An 18,954-nucleotide genomic window follows, 5' to 3' on the forward strand; every position below is an offset into this window, starting at 1 on the left:
TAATATCTTTAAATTTAAGTCGATTTGATGATCAGTGTCGGAAATAAAAAAAACTATTTGAATTTTAGTTTGCAGATTGTAACGTTCAAAATTGTTTCATAAAAGGAAAAACTAAATTGTGGACAAAAGGGAATGTGAGCTAAGGAAAAACTAAATTGTGGACAAAAGGGAATGTGAGCTTTGATTGGTAAAATTTTTGAATAGTTCAATGATCATTTTATAACTTTTTGAAATTTAAAAAATTGAGTGATTAAAATGTGAACTTATTAAGAATTTAGTGACTTTACGTGTAATTTACCCTAAATTCTTAAAAGACATCCTTCATCCCTATGAAAAGTAACTTATTATCACGCACCCCACAGCGACTCGAACGCAAGATGTGGGCTCTAAGACCAATACCCATAACCAATAAATTAAGCATAGGAGATGTTATATACACATAAGCATGGATTAGCCTATGAATAGTGTAGATTCTGAAATTTTCTGACTGTAGCGTTATCGTACTAAAATGTTATATATTCATAGACAAAAATTAGCCTATGAATGGCGTTGATTGCAAGGATCGAGACACCCGTCGAACTACATATTATCATTGTCGAAACCCGTTTTTTGAATCGACTTTTTATAAAAAAAACGAAATGAAAATGAAAAACGAGAGTCACAATTAATCCTTTTTTATGAGGTGTGATCGAATCACCTCGTAAATTAATTGCTTTAATAAACGGTTTGATTTATCAAAACAAAGATTTTTGGTCTACAAAGTTCAAGAAACGAGTTCGAGAGTCGGTTACGCACGAGAAAGGGTTGGCACTCTTGTAACGCCCAAAATTGGTACCTAGTTGATTAATTAATGTCTTGGTGCCGAAAAAAATTCGAAAAGGGTTTAAAAATAAGATCTCTTCTTGTATCAATGTACTTTCTAGTCAAATCTTTTGAATAAACATGTAAAATGACATCTTATCTTTGAGTAACAAAATGTCATATCTCGTAAATTAGGATACGACATCTTGAATCTTCAAAAATAAGCTTACCCTTTATTTTATTATCAAATCTCATGCATTTTAATTTTGAAAAGATATTCAGTCATTTAGATTTAACAAGAAAATCGAAACCCCATAAGTTAAGAAACGACTTTTTGAGTCTCCAAATACGAAATATTGCCTATTTTCACATTTTCATTTTTTGAGTAATAACAAACGTAATATTTAAAACGATGGGTACTTATCTTATATTGTATGGGGTAGTGATGATGAATAATGTAATTTTTAGATAAACATAAAAAATAAATAAACATAACATGAGGATATCAAAAATAAATGATAAGGTAACATAAAATAAAATAATAATGACGGTAATAAAAAAAAATTTGCGCACATAAAAGAACATAACAAAATAGTGAATAGAAAAATAAATAAGTAAATAAATAAAATAAAAATATATAATATTAAATTTGGATATTTTAAAAGGTAAAAGAATAATGAACAAATAAATAGATATATTAAATTAAGGTTCCCTTTTAAAAAAAAAGAATAATAAATAAATAAAACAAATATAAAAAGATGAAATTAATTGAGTAAAGGACTGAATTGAGATTTAGACAGAATTTAAAGTATAAATCCTAATCAAATAAATAATAAAACCAAAGTAAGGACCCAAATGGAACGCTCGCAAAAAAGAGGGGGACCAACTGGGAACTTATCCCAGGACCTCCAAACGTAAATGAAATAAAATTAAAATTTTGCGGTAAAAATTAAAAGAGAAAGAAAAATAAATAGGACTGCATTGTAAAACATCGAAAAAGCAGGAGGACCAAAACCATAAATACCCCTACCAGGGAAAACACGCGGATCCTAGGGGATGGGTCGGGTCAGACACGGGTACCAAGGATAATCATCATTCTCCATAACCATAGCGTACCAATACTTAGCATAATTGAAACCGGAACAGATAATGACCGGAATACATCATTCCAAGTCGCATAATTTAAACATGCATACGACTAGCTTATACTACTAGGTAACGATTTATTTGTAAAGTAGCAGCATTACATGTGCTTAGTCCATTCAGAGTGTTCTTGTCGCAACCTTCAATTACCGAGTTCCTTCAGAAAGTCTTCGTTGTCGACCAGGACCTGCCGGCACAAAACATAACCATACACATATCATGAGCTTGTCAACATAAACGTTACCGCTATTACGAAAAACTTACGGTTTTCCAACCATCGGGGTCTAGGAAAGAGGTGATTTTAGTGTTGAGTCCAGGTATTGGCCCCGGTTTCCGAGTAACTTGTCCCCCAAGTTCTTGGATAACATGTTCCACAACCTCACCACTTTTGTAAACATCATCGGTACTAATAGCAACCTGGAACAAGACCGATAGTCATCGAAAAAGGGCAATAGACTCAAGAGTAACCGAGATGTTCGTTGCAAAAAAGGGTTCGAAAATCGACCTGTGCATATGCATTTCCCTTGGTATATTCAGTCACTCCGTAATTGTAAGTCAACTCGAGAACCGTAGTCTCGTGTTCTTCCGCGTACCCCATCATGGCAATGGAGTACTGTCCAAGAAACACAATGAAAACGAATTATGCTTCTTTCAAAGCTAAAGGATAAACTAAACTAAAGTCGAGCCCAACGGATTATACCTTGTATTCAGGCCTATCAACCTTCTTCACTAGCTTCATCCCGAGTGCCTGCGATGCACACACACAAAGAAAAGCGATGAAATTACCGACTCATCGAAGTTTTAATCAACGAAAAGCTTATACCGCACTACCTTTTCGTAGAATTTGACAGCGCGATCTAGATTCCCGACACGAAGCATTACTTGACAGAGTGGATCAAGAATGGAATCTCTTTGAATGAGCTCAAAAACATAACCATCAGGATCTTTAACAAAAGCAATGATCGTCGATCCGCCTTTAACCGGACCAGGCTCTCTAGTAATATTACCGCCTTTCGCACGAATGTCCTCAACCATTTTGTACACCTAAAACAAACAGAATCAAACACAAAACCACCAAGCATTACCTTCATAGCAACAACTACAATGAGTATTCCACAAGTAAATGAACTTACATCGGGTGTTGCAATCGCAAAATGCCCGAAACCGGTTCCGATATCATACGAAGTTACTCCATAATCTGTAAAAACAAAGGTACACTCTTTAGACGGTAAAAGTACCATAAAAACTCAAAGTTAGATAGTATGGCTAGTTTACCTCACGCACTATGGCTAGTTTTTAACCACAAAAATGAATGAAACTTTTACAAAAAAGACGTATTTGTTCTTTGATCTAACAAACAGCCGAGGGATTCCATGATAGTTTTACAGACAAAAGTTGTAAGTTGTAACAGATCTATAACATGTTTGATAACCAAACAAAAGCCAATTTTCAGACAGAACATACTATATGTTAACTCCATGACGAAATGAGATTCTTCTGGTCCAAATCCAAGAAAGGCATTGGAATATTTCTCTTCAGGAATGTCTCTTTTTCTTAACAGCTTCATCCCAAAACATTCAGTGTAAAATCTGAACCAGAAAAAAAAGAAGAAAGGACATTGAAACATCAAAACAGAACAAAATGAAGAACAAACACCCAAAGTGTAGAAAAACAAAACATACTTGATAGTACGGTCGAGGTCACCGACACGGTAGACAGCATGAAGGAGGCGGCGGTTGTCTTTCTTCGGCCATTCTAATAACTCAGTACCGGGAACTGCAGCTCAGCCTTGAGCCATTTTTTTCAACAAGTTCAAAAGCTCTGTAATAGTATATGAAGTTGAACCATGTAAAATAAAAATTTAAACTTTACAAACAGAAAAAAGTTCATATTTTTTTCCCCACATAATAAAAATATGATTTGGATCAAAGAGCTTACCAGAGATTAGAAGAGTGAGTGAGTGAGTGAGTTACTGACTGAAAGAACCGCCTTTTATTATCAACTACAACCATTAGAACAGCAATGATTTCTTTATTTTTCTTCATCATTTCTTGCTCGTGGGCCAAAAAAAAAAAATTGAATTGAGAGCACGTGTTGCTCGTGATCCCGTGGACACTAATTTGACCCTTTTTTTATTATAAAAAGGGTAAATTCACCAACAGTCACTCAACTTTAGAGTAGCTGACAAAACAGTCACCTAAGTTTTATTTCAATCACTCAATTTTTAAAAAATAATAAAACAGTCCTTTTTACCATTTTCTGTTATAGACATAACAGTAAAATGACATGGCAGATGACGGCTCTAGCTGGACAGTTCTTTTTAAAATTTATAACCATCAATGGCTATTTACCAAGCATTATATCATCGACTCTGACGAAGTTTAATACTTACAAACAGAAATTAGGCTTCTCCGCCGTTCCGGAGTTGCATTCACCGCCACTTTTCTTTTAATTTTTCTTCTTTAGTATTAATTTTATCAATCCCCACACGCAAGCCAGGCCACATTCTTCTCTGCCTCTTCTTTCTCAAATAACACTAGAAAATGAAATGAAGTTGAAAAACCCAGAATAGAAAAACAAAGAAATTTTTTTATTACTTTTTTGGAGAGATTTCTTTACTTTTTTTTTCTCAAATTATGGGATCTGTTACAATGAACCCTTCCGTTTTGGATAATATAATATGTCGTTTATTGGAGTTTAAGCAAAAAAGGTCACGGGGCAAGCAAGTGCAGCTGATAGAAGGTGAGATCTGTCAGCTTTGCTCTTTTGCAAGGGAGATATATTAGCTTTTTAATTCATATTTTCTTTTTTGGATTTTCCATTTAAAAAATGGTGGAAATTCATGTTTTGGTTCTTTGGGTATTTTAGTTTTAGGATTTGGGTGTTCCTAATTTTGATTGGTTAAGGGGAAAGTTGAAAACTTTGAAGAAATGTTATTAAGGGAAAAGTTGAATGCATTTTAAGGAATTAAGAAAATGTGTGTGTGTTCCTAAATGGTTATGTAAGTGCTTAGCAGCTGCATTGAGATAATACTTGATTTCTTATTTAAATTGCATTAATTGAAAATTATTTACTTTTTGATGTTTATGATTTGTTTCTTAGGGTGAGTTTGGATGGGTGGTGCATTTACCTGCGGTTAGTGTAAAAACAGCGGTGGCGGTGAGATTAGATACTGTAGCAACACTTTAGCGTGAGACAAAAAGTAAGCTAAATGCACCGCACCGCACTCAATCGCCCATCCAAACTCACCCTTAGCCTGCTTGCTAATTGATGTAAAATGGAAGTAGGGGTTTAATTGTAGTTTAATCTTTAGAATAAATGCAAATGAGGTTTGAGTACGTTTTTTCTTAGCTATTAATCAACTGTGCCATGAATATAATTTGAATTAGATGAGGGTTATGGATGGTGTGAACTTGTCATCTTCTTGGTGCATTGCATCCTAGTTTCAGCTTTTCTCTGGAATTTAATGTCATGGGAAGAAGAGAGAGTAGCTACGATCTAGGTATGAGGATCTTTAAACTTGGTTTGCTTCTTTTTATCTTAACTACCTTCATTTTTGTTTTTATAGTCTCTTCTTCTTCTTTGTTATTAAAGGGTTTTTTTTTCAATTTCTTCATAAATTGGGTGGGTTTCCACTGTCGACATCCAATGTGGCAAGTTAGCTGGCCACCTTAGCTAGTTAACTTGCCACATCAGCAGTCTCGTTAAGACACTAACGGAAACTGTTAATCAGTGACTGTTTTGTTACTTTTTTATAAAGTTAGTGATTGTTTTGTTATTTTTCAAAAGTTGAGTGACTGAAATGAAACCTAAGTAACTGTTTTGTTTGCTACCTCAAAGTTGAGTGACTGTTGGTGTAATTTACCCTTATAAAAATACTCAAAACTTTTGATTATTTACACAAATAACCTATTTTGAAAATTATTTACGTAAATGACCTATTTTGAACAGTAAACGTGAATGACGCCATTGCCATTAGCGTCACCACCTCTAATCATTGGCTGATTTTAAAAAAATTATTTTTTTGTGCGCTGCCGTCGCCATTGGCGACATTGGATTGAAATATAATTATATAAAACGATCAGAAACCTGATGAAGCAATTACCTTTTTAGATTGGCATAAATTAGTGGCTAAAATTAGTATAACTTTAAATAAAAAAAATTAGTGGCGCAAATTAATATAACTTTAAATAAAAATTAAAATAAATTAATCTTTCTAAAAAATTTTAGAGCAATTTAATCTTTGATAATTTTGACAATGAGTATTAATCACACTCTTAATATTTTTCATCAATAGTATATAATTTTAATTGGTATAATAATAATTTTAGCATTTAAAGTTTACATATTCTATCAATTTGGTCTTGATTTAACAAATTTAACCCGCAAAATTTGTGTAAATGATGAAGCTAAATTTGTCGTTTTTTTTAGAATCAAGATCAATTTGACAAAATATGTAAATATTGAGGGATAAAATTATTATCATACCAATTAAAATTATGTACAGTTGATGGGAGATGTTAACGTCGTGATTAATTATACTTAATTGTTCACTTTCAAATTTGACAATAATTAAATTGCTTTGATTTTTTTAAGAGGGACTAATTTATTTAATTTTGAAATTAAGAGGGATTAAAGAAGAAATTTTACCAAATACAAATTATGATAAATTTATTAAAAATGTAGTCGAACATATATATATATAAAAATGTGTGTGAGTGGGGAGCACAGAGGTGATGAGCAAAAAAGCTAAAGGTGAAAGGGACATTTGGTGATAGAAAGCAGTGGTCTTTTGCAGCTTTAGTGGGGTTTTTTCAAAGAAAACAACAACATGAGGACTAAATGGAATATATTCTTTTTCCATGTCTTTTCTATAAAAAAAATTAACACCATGTTTGGTTGGGCCCCACTTAATCCCCTTTAATCCGTTGTTTGGTTGGTTGTATTGCCATTACGTCCCACATTTGGATTACATTTTGTCCCTTTCTATTTAGAAAATAAATAAATTAGTCTTTGTATGTTAAATCAATGAGCAATTTAGTCATTTTGTTAAAAATTCCATCCATTTTCACGATTAAAAATTGGTCACTGTACAACAAAATATGGTACACATGGTATGTCACATGTAATTGTTTTGTTATTCTGTCAACCACGTTAGTTTTTATTAGTAAAAATGGATGAAATTTTTAAAAGAAAGGACCGGTTTGCTCTTTGATCTAATGTGCAGAGATTAATTTATCCATTTTTAAGTAAGGGTTGTAAAATGTAATTTGACTCTTACTCCGGGAACTTCTATAATACTTTTAACTGACGTAGATGCTATTCGATTGGTCATTTTATTGGCCTTGTAGCTTGATAACATAAGTTCATTGGAAAAATTAAATTAAATTTTTATATTTTTATTTTCAGCAATTTAGTCTTTCTATTTTTCGAATTTCAAAATTCATATATAATTGTTAATATTGTTAAATTTTATCTAAAAATTTATAGAAGAATTGACAAAAAAAAAATTGTAATAGAAGAATTAAATTCATTGAAATAAAAATAAGGATAAACTACACCCAATGTATCTATACTATTAGTGAATTTACATTTTGATCACTCAACTGCAAAAAGTTACAATGTAGTCACTTAACTATTCGAAAGTTTTCATGCAAATCACTAGGGTATTAAGTTTTTTCCTTTATAAAGTCCGGCTAGTGAGTTCCAAGTAATGATTTGATAATTAGTATGGTGGATCAATACCCATTGACAAGTAGAATAATATACCTTAGATCCAAGTCGATCTGATAGTTGGTGTCAGAGATCAAAGAAAAAGTTGGTTGGGTATTGGTTTGCAGGTTCGTGATGTTCAAAGCTATTTCACAAAAAAATTGAATTATAGAAAAGGAGAAGAAGATTGGTGCAGGCGGCGCGAACAAAGAAGGCTATACAATAGTGATTTTAATTGCCCAATGAATTAAATGAAAACTTTTGAATAGCTCAATGACTATTTTGTAACTTTTTTGAAGTTGAATGACCATAGCATAAACTTACTAATAGTTTAATGACCTTAAATATAATTTTCCCTAGAAATAAAAGGATCAAATTTCAAATGTGTAAAATTACATACACTTGTTGCTCAAAGGTGACCATTCGCCCAGCTTTTTTAGTTCAACGGACCATTAGCCCAGCTTGAATATGGTATTGGACAAGACTGTATACAAATGGGTTGATAATGGCCATGTGTGTCTTTACATGAACCAACAAGCAAATATGCTAAATGGAGTTATCCATGGATCGGGTCGAATTAGATTTGGGTCAGTCAAGTTTAGGTTCACTTTTTAGGCTTGAATTCAGCCCGATCTGAAAAATGGGCCTAAAATTTTGCTTAAACTTAATTCGGATAAAAAATATTAAAACTCGAGTCCGACCTAACCAACCAATATTAAAATTTTTTATATTATCTTTTTATATAAAAATAACTTTTAAAAATTATAATACATTAAATACATTAAAATTATTAAAATAAATATTTTCCAACAAATGGAAAAAAAATAAAAAATACACTTAAATAACACTAAAATAAGTGCAATATAGGAAACAAATACCTCTAAAATAGTAGCAAAATTAATAATAAAATAAGAATTATATAATATCTAAACAATAATAATAAAATAGCAGAAATATAATAACAGAAACAATTTTTTTTTTACAAATTTGGGACGGATCGAGCTCGGACAAAAAAAGCTTCTTTGAGGTCTGATCCATTTAGAAAATGAGTTTTATTTTATTGTTCAAACTCATTTTTCGAGTCAATATTTTTATTTAAATTCTTTCACTTTTCAGACGGACTTTCGAGCCGGGCCGGGAACAAGTGTACGCCGAACCTACTTCCAAACCAACCCGCAAAAGTGTCGGAACCTCATAATCCAAACGCGGCAAAATTGGAACTCAAAAAGGCTTCTTTTTTAACTTTGAAAATGGCGTTCGCATTTACACCACTTCGATTCTTAACAGTGAAACCTAGACCCATCATCATAATCTCAAAAACCCTTAATTTCCCCCCTTTTCCATCCCCAATTTTCAACCCCAATCCAAAAACCATGTCTTGGTCTTGCACCAAATGCACTTTCCTCAACTCCCCATCCCAAACCGCCGCTTGCAAAGTCTGTCTCTCACCTCCGTCACCGTCACCGTCTTCGCCGTCTAAATGGGCTTGTAAAGCTTGCACTTTTTTGAACCTTTACAACAAATCCAACTGTGAAATCTGTGGTACAAGGTCTTGTCTTTCCAGTTTCGATGATTTGAAAGTTACGAACTTTAACGATGAAGCCGATTCCTCTGTTGGGTCTGTTTTCTTGCCTTTGAAGCCTTGTAATAAAAGGAAGATCAGGGAACCAAATCTGGGTAATGAAGATTGTATCGAATTGGGTGGTTTTCGTGGCATTAAAGCCTCCAATAAAGCTGTTCAAATAGAGGGTCAGTTTTTATTTTCTGGGTTTTTGTTTCTGTGCTTTAAAACTATTAATTTTTGTTGAATAATGTATTGCCATTAACATTTGTATTTAATCAATGTGACTAGGATGAATAAATGTATCAATTTTTCAAAAAGGTCCTAAAATTACTATGGAGGTACTATGCTAGGACTCGTATTGCATTTCTGTTAAAAGTTTCATGCATTTCTACCATTAAAGGCTAGTCTTTGTTTGTCAGCACGAGGTATATTGTTTGATTATTAGTTTTATCAGTAGAATTGGAGGATCAATTTGCTCTTTGATTTAGAGTAGAGGGAGTAAACTGCAATTTGACTCTTGGTACAAGGACTTTCATGGTACTTTTACCCTTCAAAACTATTATATAATGGGATGAAAATGTTGTAACTTGTAAGCCAAAAAGAAGTTTCATTTTCAATCCTAGTGTTCTTTTTATAACTTCATTGCTTGTCTTATGGCAACAGATAGTCATTCAGGATCAATTAAAGCTTCATTGAAGATATTGAGCTACAATGTTTGGTTTAGGGAAGATTTAGAGGTTCACAAGAGGATGAAAGCTATTGGTGACCTTATACAACTTCATTCCCCTGATATCATTTGTTTTCAAGAGGTTACTCCGATGATTTATGACATTTTTCGTGGGTCTAATTGGTGGAAAGGGTACCGGTGCTCTATCTCGGACAACACGGCGAGTTTGAGAGCTTACTTTTGTATACAGGTATGTTTTGATTGCCATAATTATGTGAAGCTTTTTATGCAAATGTGTATACTTAATATATTGTTTTGCAGTTAAGCAAATTGCCTGTGAAATCCTTTCGTCGTGAACCTTTTGATAATTCGATAATGGGGCGAGAACTTTGCATGACTGAGGTTGAAGTTTCTGGGGGTGAAACAACGCTTGTTGTTGCTACTACCCATCTCGAGAGTCCGTGTCCTGCTCCGCCGAAATGGGATCAAATGTATAGTAAGGAACGTGTAGAACAAGCGAAAGTAGCGATCAATATTCTCGAGAATAACCCGAATGTTATTTTTGGGGGTGATATGAATTGGGATGACAAATTAGATGGTCGATTTCCTTTAACTGATGGATGGATTGATGCTTGGAACGAGTTAAGGCCTGCTGAAGATGGATGGACGTATGATACCAAATCAAACCAGATGTTATCGGCAAATCGTACATTACGAAAACGACTAGATCGATTTCTATGCAAGCTGAATGGTTTTAAAGTCTGTGCGGTCGAGATGATCGGAGTAGAGCCAATACCGGGTTTATCATATACCAAGGAGAAGAATGTGAGGAAAGAGAAGAAGTTATTGGAACTTCCTGTTTTGCCAAGTGATCATTATGGCTTGCTTTTAACAATCTCTAGTCAGTAATGCCCGGTTTGGCATCGTATATGGTTCGGTTTAAGCTCGAATTGTTCGTCTATTTTCATCCGTATTTGCGGTCATACTCATATGCCGATTTTGTATAGACTAGTAACGGAATATGATGCAAATGGTTTGCAGCATTTAGCTTTTCTTTTTGTATAAAAACTTCCCATGTATGGAAATCATATGATCATTTTGTCTATGCCATCCAATTAGTATACTTTGAACATGAGGGAGTCACTTTTAAAAGGGTGAATGTACCTCTATTTTGGTCTAAGGTTAAATTGGAATAGACTCTAACATTTATCGTATTGATCCATTTAATAATAGAGAGATTAATTTGTTTTGGTCCCTATAATAATGGTTGGGTTTGGGGTAGATTTATGTCTAATATTTATACATTTTATGTTTGGCTAAGCTCGACTTGATTTAAAATATGGGTTTAAAATTTTGTTGAAGTCTATTTATATTTGTAAATGATTAATTAAACTTGTTTTAGGCTCGTATATATTATTTTTCTAGAGAATATATTATCTTTAATTTAATGTTTAATATTTCAAATGAATTTTCTTTGATATAAAATCTGTTTGCTAGTAAAATATTTCCTGGAAAATGATTTTTGAAAAATGATTTACTTTTTTGGAAAATATGGGCCTGAGATTTTGCCCAGGCCCGGCCCGGAGAAAAAAATATGGGGCCCAAGCCCGGCCCGGCCCGTTTTTAATTAAAATTAAAATTATTTTTTAAATAAAATTAAAACTAATTGTTATTAAAATTAATTGTTAGTAAAATTATCAAATTATTAATTGTTAATTGTATTAATTGTTGTAATAAAATCTAACATTTGATTAGTAAATTTATCAAATTATTAATTGTATTAATTGTTGTAACAAAATCTAACATTTGATTAGTAAAACAAACTTGATGTTTTATTATTATTATTTTGTAACACTAGTCAAGGAAATGAAAGTAAATAAACTTAAAATAAAAACTATTGTATTTTAAAAATAAAAAATATATATATTTAATATTTTTCGGGCCGGGCTGGGCCGGGCCCGGGTCAAAAAATCTTGCCCGAGGCCTGGCCCATTTTTTAAACGGGCCTAAAATTTTTCCCAAGCCCATATTTCGGGCCTATATTTTTACCCAAACCCTCCCATATTTCGGGCGGGCCGTCGCGCCGGGCCGGGTCTAGTTATTACAGCTCAATTGACTAACATTAATAATTTTTTTTCATGTATTTTAGGCAATTGAAAACATGCCAATTCCATATGCTATAAATCATGCCAAAGTTACCAAAGTTCATGACATAGGCACATATGTATTCATTTACCTTCCATCAACCAAATATAACAGCTTATCATTGCCATTTCCCAAATAATACGTAAACAAATTACAGTAAAAATGTAAATCAATAATAAACCATACCCAAACACATCCAACAACCATGCTTAATTCACTTGAACTGAATTATAACAACCACAAATGCATATTATACCAAATCATATATCAAGCACACCACAAACATATAACAACCACAAATGCCATGCCATTGGCAGACCAGAATCAAGAAAGAAGACATTCCAAAGACGCTCAACACCAACCTCTTATGAAAATATCAACCAATGCCACTAACAAGAGTAAGAATGCTGAGGTAGAGGCTAGGACAACAAGAACTGTATAGCTGGAGGTCAAACATAGAAAGAAATTAGAACCGTTAGGAGCTGGATAAACAAACACAATAAATTTAATGGATTGATTTTTATTTTTGAAATTACAACTATATCAACTATATTAACGGCATGGTAAGGCACCAACATCCATTTACTCCCCGAATTCTCCAACCCCGTGAATATAAACAATTAAACACATATATTCATATTCTTACATTACCCAATTTACTTGCATAAAATCCTAAAACCCTAAATTTACAAACTAATCAGTGTCAACAATGTAACTTACTCAACAATGCACTAACATTTTCTTATGAAATGAAACCAGACACAAGTTTGCATTTTCCATTGAACTATGAAAATGGGTATCTAAAACCCTATATGTTTCATAGTTTTCTTCTTTTTATGGTAATCCCCATTACACAGCAAGAGCTCTTAGCATAAAGCTTGGCAAAATTTACACAATTTACAGGTTGAAATTTCTCAGAAATTAAAAGTTGAAAATAAAACCATAAAAAATGAAATAATGTAAGGGATAAGGTTACCTGAAATTTTCCAGAGATCTGAGGGAAATTGGACTGGAGATAGCAAAAAAAAAAAAAAAAAAATTGGTGGTCAGAATCTGAGAATGTTTGGATCGGTAATTTGGACGGATAAAGAGAGGAGGGAACCGAGGAAATGAAAAACCACGGCGATAATCGATAGCGAGGAGAGTGGGGGAGCTTACTGGAAAATCGGTTGTCAACGTTTTCTCACGGAAATTTGAAGGAATGAAGAAAGGGAGAAGAATGAATGAAGGGAGCTTACTGGATCTGCCTGAGAGCTTTAGGAAAATGTCTTACGGAAATTGAAACGGTAAGACAATTTCCCAAAATGTAAGGCATTTTACCCGTGTTTTGGAATTTATTTTCCAAATGAAAAATGTTTTCCGGCAAACAAACACTGGAAAACTGGGAAAACAATTTTCGGAAAATGATTTCCCACAAACAAACCCACCCTTAAATTTAGATAACTTTCTATATATTTTTTTAAAATTTACATGATATTGTATTGTTATATCTTTAATTTCATGTGATATAAATTACATAATATATATAAAAAAATAAAAATAAATTACAAAAGGGTTTGAGTCGGTTCAGGTTTTGAATGTTAAAACCCAAACCTCACTCATTTAAAACAAGTTTATTTTTGTGCCCAAGTTTATTTTTCATGCCTTGTATATCTATTCAAACTTTCTCATATTTTGTATGGATCTTTGGATGCGCTTGAGCAGATAACATAACCTATGAGCAGTTAACTCTATCCCTATTATTTTTCCACAAATAAATTTTTAATTGAAATTCTCATATTCTATTGCCACACTTTATTAAACTTAGTTTGGATCATAACATTTTATATATAATCAATTATCTTTACTTCAATATTTAATGAACTTTACTTACATCATAATTAATAAAAAATATATTTTCATGCGAATTGAGTCTTATTTTGGTTATCGTCGGTATTATTGTCTGTGTAGTAGGATGAGAATTTAAGTGTATTGAAGTGCGTTTATCTTTCTATTTAAGGGTTAGAGAGGGATTATAAATAATTTTAGGCATTATATAAAAAAAGAATTACAATGTATTATGCCAAAATACGTCCTCCCCTCTACCAACCCATCCAACCTACTCCACTCTAATTTCACCATTTTTATTTTTTTAATTATTGATAAAAATAAAACGGGTTTGAATAATTTAAAAATAATATTATATAGTTCTATGGTGAATAAAAAATTAAAATTTTCATTAATTTTGAATTCATACTTTTTATGGTCATCTAGATAAGGTGTATGACTAAAAGGTTAACTTGTTTCACGTTAACAGTCGCATGGCATCATGAAACGTAATTCATGGTTGTTCATTTTAATAATATCATTTTAAAGGTTCAAATCCACATTCTCTCGTTAAAAATGCAAATAATCATAAAAATCATTAGATTGCAAGTATAATTGATTTTATTATTATAATTATTACGAGTCACGATGCATAAAATCATTAAAAAAATATTGTAAAATTAATTTTTCTCTCACTTAAATTTAAAAAAGATTGGATTATTAGTTTCATTACCTACTCCACCATCTCTAGTTGATTAATAGCATAATATATTGAATTAAATATATGCAGCCTCATATCACCATACGTATAAGGAAAATGGTTTGGTACAATTGTTTGTGTTTTTTTATTGGACTTGGTTAAGACCAATGTATGTTGTATAATAATGTAATATTATTTGTCGGCTATGGTTGACTTCACAAGACAATTTTGGATTTGTGTTTTGACTTCAATGTCTTTTTTTCATTATTCGCGGGTAATTATCGTATAATGATTGTCGGGTACTGAACTTTGTGGTGTATAAATAGGTGATCATGGAGATGGAGAGTGAAACCAAGCAAGTGTGGGTCTAGTTCTTAGTCTATTCCCAAACAATGGCAGCAATGGATGCTAAATTGTGGTATGTGGGTCTTGTTTTTTTAAGTATTGCTGGTACTTTGAGTCTTGTTGTTGGAGGAGGTGATGTTGGGTATAATGGTGATAATGGGGATGATAATCATTGTTTATATAGAAGTTGGCGAAGTCGTGGTAGTTTCTTTGGCGGTGGAGGTGGAGGAGGAGGAGGTGGTGGGGGTGGAGGAGGTGGTGCTTCAAGTAATGGTATTGGATATGGAGAGGGGCATGGTGTAGGAGGAGGTGTAGGGGTAGTGTTGGTGGGGGTGGTTTTGGAGGAGGTGGTGGAGGTGGAAGTGGAAGTGGTTATGGTAGGTTTGGTGAAGGGTTTGGTCATGGTAGTGGTTTTGGTGCAGGAGCAAGCATAGGAGGAGAAGGAGGTGGCGGTGGAGGCGGAGGAGGTGGTGGCGGTGGTGGTGTTAGTAAAGGGTCTAGTGGAGGTTATGGCCATGGTAATGGTTATGGTGCAGGTGTTGGTGTTGGTGGTGCAAGTGGAAGTGGAAGTGATGGGACATCAAGTGGTTGCGGCGGAGGAGGGGGAGGTGGTAGTGGGGGTGGTTCTGGTGGAGGCTCAGGTCACGGTAATGGTTTTGGTGCAGGTTTTGGGATAGCTGGCATTGAAGGAGGAGGAGGAGGTGGTGGTGAAGGCAGGGGTGGAGGTGGTGGAAATGGAGGAGAAGGATATGGACATGGGGAAGGCATGGGAATGGGAATGGGAGGGGGTTCAAATGTTGAGAAAGGACGTGGTGGTGGCAAAGGTAACATGGGATTTGGTATGGGAATGGGAATGGGAATGGGAATGGGAATGGGAATGGGAATGGGAATGGGAATGGGCATTGGGGTTGGTTTTGGACCAGGAACAAGTGGAGTTAAAGATACAAGTACTGAACATGGTCATCCTTAGACCTACACATGCATGGTTTCGCCTTCTACAATGGATATCCTATGTCTCATGTTCAAGTTTAGAAACTTTGAGATTTGTTTGTCAAATAAACCTCTTTCTTTTGTTGTCAAATATGCATGCATGCATTAATGCTTTAATCTACTTTTCATCCTCTATAGTTGTATTGATGGGGGGAATTTTCATTTTATCAGCATATTTAAGAGAATAAAACCGAAAAATTAATTTTTATGTATCATAAAGTAAAAATGGAAGATATTTTGATTTAAATTTTTTTAAGAGTATTATTAGTACAAATATAGTAAAATCACAAATACAAATATATGTCAGACCAATTATAATGTAAAATTAAATCAATACAAAATATAATGAACGAAAAATTGAAAACAATCGAACCAAACTAAAAAGAACCGGATAAAACTCACATACAACATATATATATATATACAAAATAAAATGAAGACTCTCAGACAATTTTTTATTTAAGTATGAGTTGAGAAATTCCTAGTATTTAAATATTTCTAAGTAATTAATATCAATTATTTATAAAATTTAATTAGAATATATAAACTATATTTAAATATTTAAATATAAAAATTAAATATTTGTAATTAAATATTGACACGATTGTATTATTATAAAAAATATATTTTATTTTTTATTAATTAAACACCTATCAATTTCGTTTCAACTGTCATTGTATTGTAATGTTATAATGTGTTTGTTCTAATATATGACAATGCACATTGTTTGTCATATTTTTGTTCCAATTTAATGCACACTACTATTTTAGTGTAATGTTTGCCAATAATTGTTTCAAAATGGTATGAACTTTGGACCAAAAGAAAAAAAAGTTATATAAACAACAATTCAATAGAAAGCCGACAAAATTAATTGAAGTTGGTTCGATTCGGTTAATTATTTTAACAGAAAAAAGCTCAATTCAACTCAGATGTTGAACGTATTTTGAATAGACCAACAAAATCAGCATTGCCTACATACCAACAAAAGAGCCATAACAGTTGCAATAACCCTGCATCAATCATTTCGAGTGTATTTAAGCTTGATAGGCATTAGTAACACATCCACAACAAGCATTCAAGAACACTACAGGACTTGAAAAGAAACCAAACAAAAATGAAAATGACACCTTATCCATAAGACAAAAATGGAGCTGCTATTGAAGCAATTAAACAATGGAGGATATTAACTCCAAACACCAATTACAACGTTGTAAAGATTACTGCAGCCAATTTACATATACAAATAAGCGAAAAATAAGCAAAAAAGGATTGGTCACTAAAATCAACCTCACCTCTGCCCATTCACAAATTGTTTCTGGGGAAGCTTCTGTGTATTGTAATCTGCTATTGATGCATACCCTATGGCATGGTTATACTCAGGAATTGCAATAACCTAATAAAACATTAAAAAGAGTTCAGAATTTATGAGACAATTGCAGTAAGCTGACAACAAATTGAACAGCATTGCCTACAAATTGAACAGCATTGCCTACATACCAAATATTTTTAATATTTTCAACTTAAACTTTAGTTTTTAAGTATATGATGGGAGAGAGACATCAAGGTCGAAGGCTCAGGTGTTTGCCACCTGTGCCAAGGTATATGTTTTAGTGCTTGCTATTTCTCCTTGTACAAATTGCATAACAATGTGTCAACTTTTTCAAACTGATGTGGACCAGAAAAAAATATAGCCAGCCTAGCTAAATATATATACTTGGAGCTTGATCCAACCTATATATACATGTGACTTGGATTCTAACACCATCTATCGAATCTGATCTTCCCCAAATATCTGAAATATGGTTGGTTTCCAAGATTCAAAATTACAGAGACAGATTATCCAAACCACACCAATTTAACTTTACTGGGAAGATATGAAATGAGAACATTTCATTTCAACTACTCTACTATTGTATTCAGTCTTTGACAAGTTTAAGAGTAAAGACATCTTAAAAGCTTTAGGTAGATAAACAGGCAACAAGAACCCAAACAGATTGAAGCACCAAAACCCCATATTAGCCAAAGCCAGCACTCTTCCCACGTAAACTCTCTTACCAGATCCCGCATACTCGTTATCCACCTTTGTAAACTCACACCTCAACCAGTCTACTAGGCTAAAAATCCTCGTATTGTAAACCATAACATGCACGTCAATTGAATATTGCTAGAGTGCAGTTCAGTAAGAGAAGTCGGTTATTATTTTTCATCTCTTAACAGCAAAAGCAGTATAAAGAAGGAATCCGTCCTAGAACGACTAGTACCGTGAACAAAATGCTTTGATGCATACCAGCTTTTCCTCCATTGATGATTTCTAGATCGAATAACATCAAGACGAGCAACAACAAATGCTTGAACACAGTTTAAGAATCTTCAAATGCAAACGGATCCCATTTTTTTTCCTCTCAGAAACCACCAGATTAGACAAATTTTAATAAAGATATTCAACTAAAAGTCGAGTTGTTCTCATTCTCTTTGGTTATTGATTATTGGGGAAGTTCAACAAACAAAGGAGAGCAAAATAAGACAATGTGAACATAGAAGATTGAAACAAGAAAATAAACCATAGTTGAAATCATTTGTCTCAAGAAATACCAGCAAATCAACAGCTTCAAACTTTTAATCAACAGCAAATCAACAGCTTCAAAATATAAAACAGAATAAGAAATATAAAAGAAACTCTCACCTGCTGCGGAAGAGGAACAAAGAACAGAAAATAAAGCTTTGAAAGCTGAAAATGGGGAAAAGAAATCGGGTTTCACCAGCAGAGGGGAAAGAAGGAGCCAGCAGAGGGGAAAAACGTTTGGGGGAGAAGACAGGGGTATTTGGTCAATTTTCACCGAAAAGCAATTACAGCAGAAGAAAAGGAGATTTTTTTAGCTTCTCCATCTAGGGAGAAGCACTTTTTTGATGGAGAAATTGGATGAGAAAAGGAAGCCGTTCTAAGCCTTCAAAAAGTTGGTCAACATTTTGCTTACATCATAATGGAAGAAACAAAATGTGAAACATATTAGGGGTAATCAAGACCCTTTCCTTCACGGTGTTAAATTACCTACAACAAAGGCAATAATAATAACATTCAAC

At 33.2% G+C, this 18,954-nt stretch overlaps 3 protein-coding genes and 1 long non-coding RNA gene across 4 annotated transcripts; 2 read left to right on the top strand and 2 right to left on the bottom strand.

Moving 5' to 3' along the window:
• Window positions 1-1,758: 1,758 nt before the first annotated feature.
• LOC121218700 (lactoylglutathione lyase GLX1) lies at window positions 1,759-4,016 on the bottom strand. Its single transcript, XM_041096346.1, has 9 exons — window positions 3,883-4,016; window positions 3,627-3,765; window positions 3,409-3,533; window positions 3,078-3,142; window positions 2,776-2,988; window positions 2,645-2,692; window positions 2,450-2,557; window positions 2,209-2,361; window positions 1,759-2,131 (listed from the first exon to the last, which is right to left on the bottom strand). The coding sequence occupies exons 3-9, from the start codon at window positions 3,509-3,511 to the stop codon at window positions 2,087-2,089; spliced, it is 735 nt and encodes a 244-aa protein (XP_040952280.1). The 5' UTR covers window positions 3,512-3,533; window positions 3,627-3,765; window positions 3,883-4,016; the 3' UTR covers window positions 1,759-2,086.
• Window positions 4,017-8,868: 4,852 nt separating this feature from the next.
• On the top strand, window positions 8,869-10,990 carry LOC107960178 (uncharacterized). The gene is made up of 3 exons (XM_016896461.2): window positions 8,869-9,405; window positions 9,884-10,137; window positions 10,209-10,990. Exons 1-3 carry the CDS (start codon window positions 8,907-8,909, stop codon window positions 10,794-10,796), a joined length of 1,341 nt encoding a protein of 446 aa, XP_016751950.1. The 5' UTR covers window positions 8,869-8,906; the 3' UTR covers window positions 10,797-10,990.
• A 3,940-nt stretch (window positions 10,991-14,930) lies between these two features.
• LOC121218458 (glycine-rich cell wall structural protein 2) lies at window positions 14,931-15,853 on the top strand. Its single transcript, XM_041095646.1, has 2 exons — window positions 14,931-15,264; window positions 15,306-15,853. The coding sequence occupies exons 1-2, from the start codon at window positions 14,931-14,933 to the stop codon at window positions 15,851-15,853; spliced, it is 882 nt and encodes a 293-aa protein (XP_040951580.1).
• Window positions 15,854-16,984: 1,131 nt separating this feature from the next.
• LOC107963703 (uncharacterized) lies at window positions 16,985-18,856 on the bottom strand. The gene is made up of 2 exons (XR_001701998.2): window positions 18,557-18,856; window positions 16,985-17,266 (listed from the first exon to the last, which is right to left on the bottom strand). It is a non-coding gene; the product is annotated as an uncharacterized lncRNA (long non-coding RNA).
• Window positions 18,857-18,954: the final 98 nt, after the last annotated feature.

This window comes from Gossypium hirsutum, chromosome D06 (assembly GCF_007990345.1).
Source record: "Gossypium hirsutum isolate 1008001.06 chromosome D06, Gossypium_hirsutum_v2.1, whole genome shotgun sequence".
Classification (NCBI taxonomy): Eukaryota; Viridiplantae; Streptophyta; class Magnoliopsida; order Malvales; family Malvaceae; genus Gossypium; species Gossypium hirsutum.

Excerpts from the sequence above, each read along its gene's own strand:
- LOC121218700 (XM_041096346.1), bottom strand. The coding sequence starts at position 3,511 with ATGAAGCTGTTAAGAAAAAGAGACATTCCTGAAGAGAAATATTCCAAT. Across the intron at positions 2,989-3,077 it reads TTGCGATTGCAACACCCGAT|GTGTACAAAATGGTTGAGGA; the intron begins GTAAGTTCATTT and ends TGTTTGTTTTAG. Across the intron at positions 2,362-2,449 it reads AGGGAAATGCATATGCACAG|GTTGCTATTAGTACCGATGA; the intron begins GTCGATTTTCGA and ends GTCTTGTTCCAG.
- LOC107960178 (XM_016896461.2), top strand. The coding sequence starts at position 8,907 with ATGGCGTTCGCATTTACACCACTTCGATTCTTAACAGTGAAACCTAGA. Across the intron at positions 9,406-9,883 it reads TAAAGCTGTTCAAATAGAGG|ATAGTCATTCAGGATCAATT; the intron begins GTCAGTTTTTAT and ends TTATGGCAACAG. Across the intron at positions 10,138-10,208 it reads GAGCTTACTTTTGTATACAG|TTAAGCAAATTGCCTGTGAA; the intron begins GTATGTTTTGAT and ends ATTGTTTTGCAG.
- LOC121218458 (XM_041095646.1), top strand. The coding sequence starts at position 14,931 with ATGGCAGCAATGGATGCTAAATTGTGGTATGTGGGTCTTGTTTTTTTA. Across the intron at positions 15,265-15,305 it reads AGTGGAAGTGGTTATGGTAG|GAGCAAGCATAGGAGGAGAA; the intron begins GTTTGGTGAAGG and ends GTTTTGGTGCAG.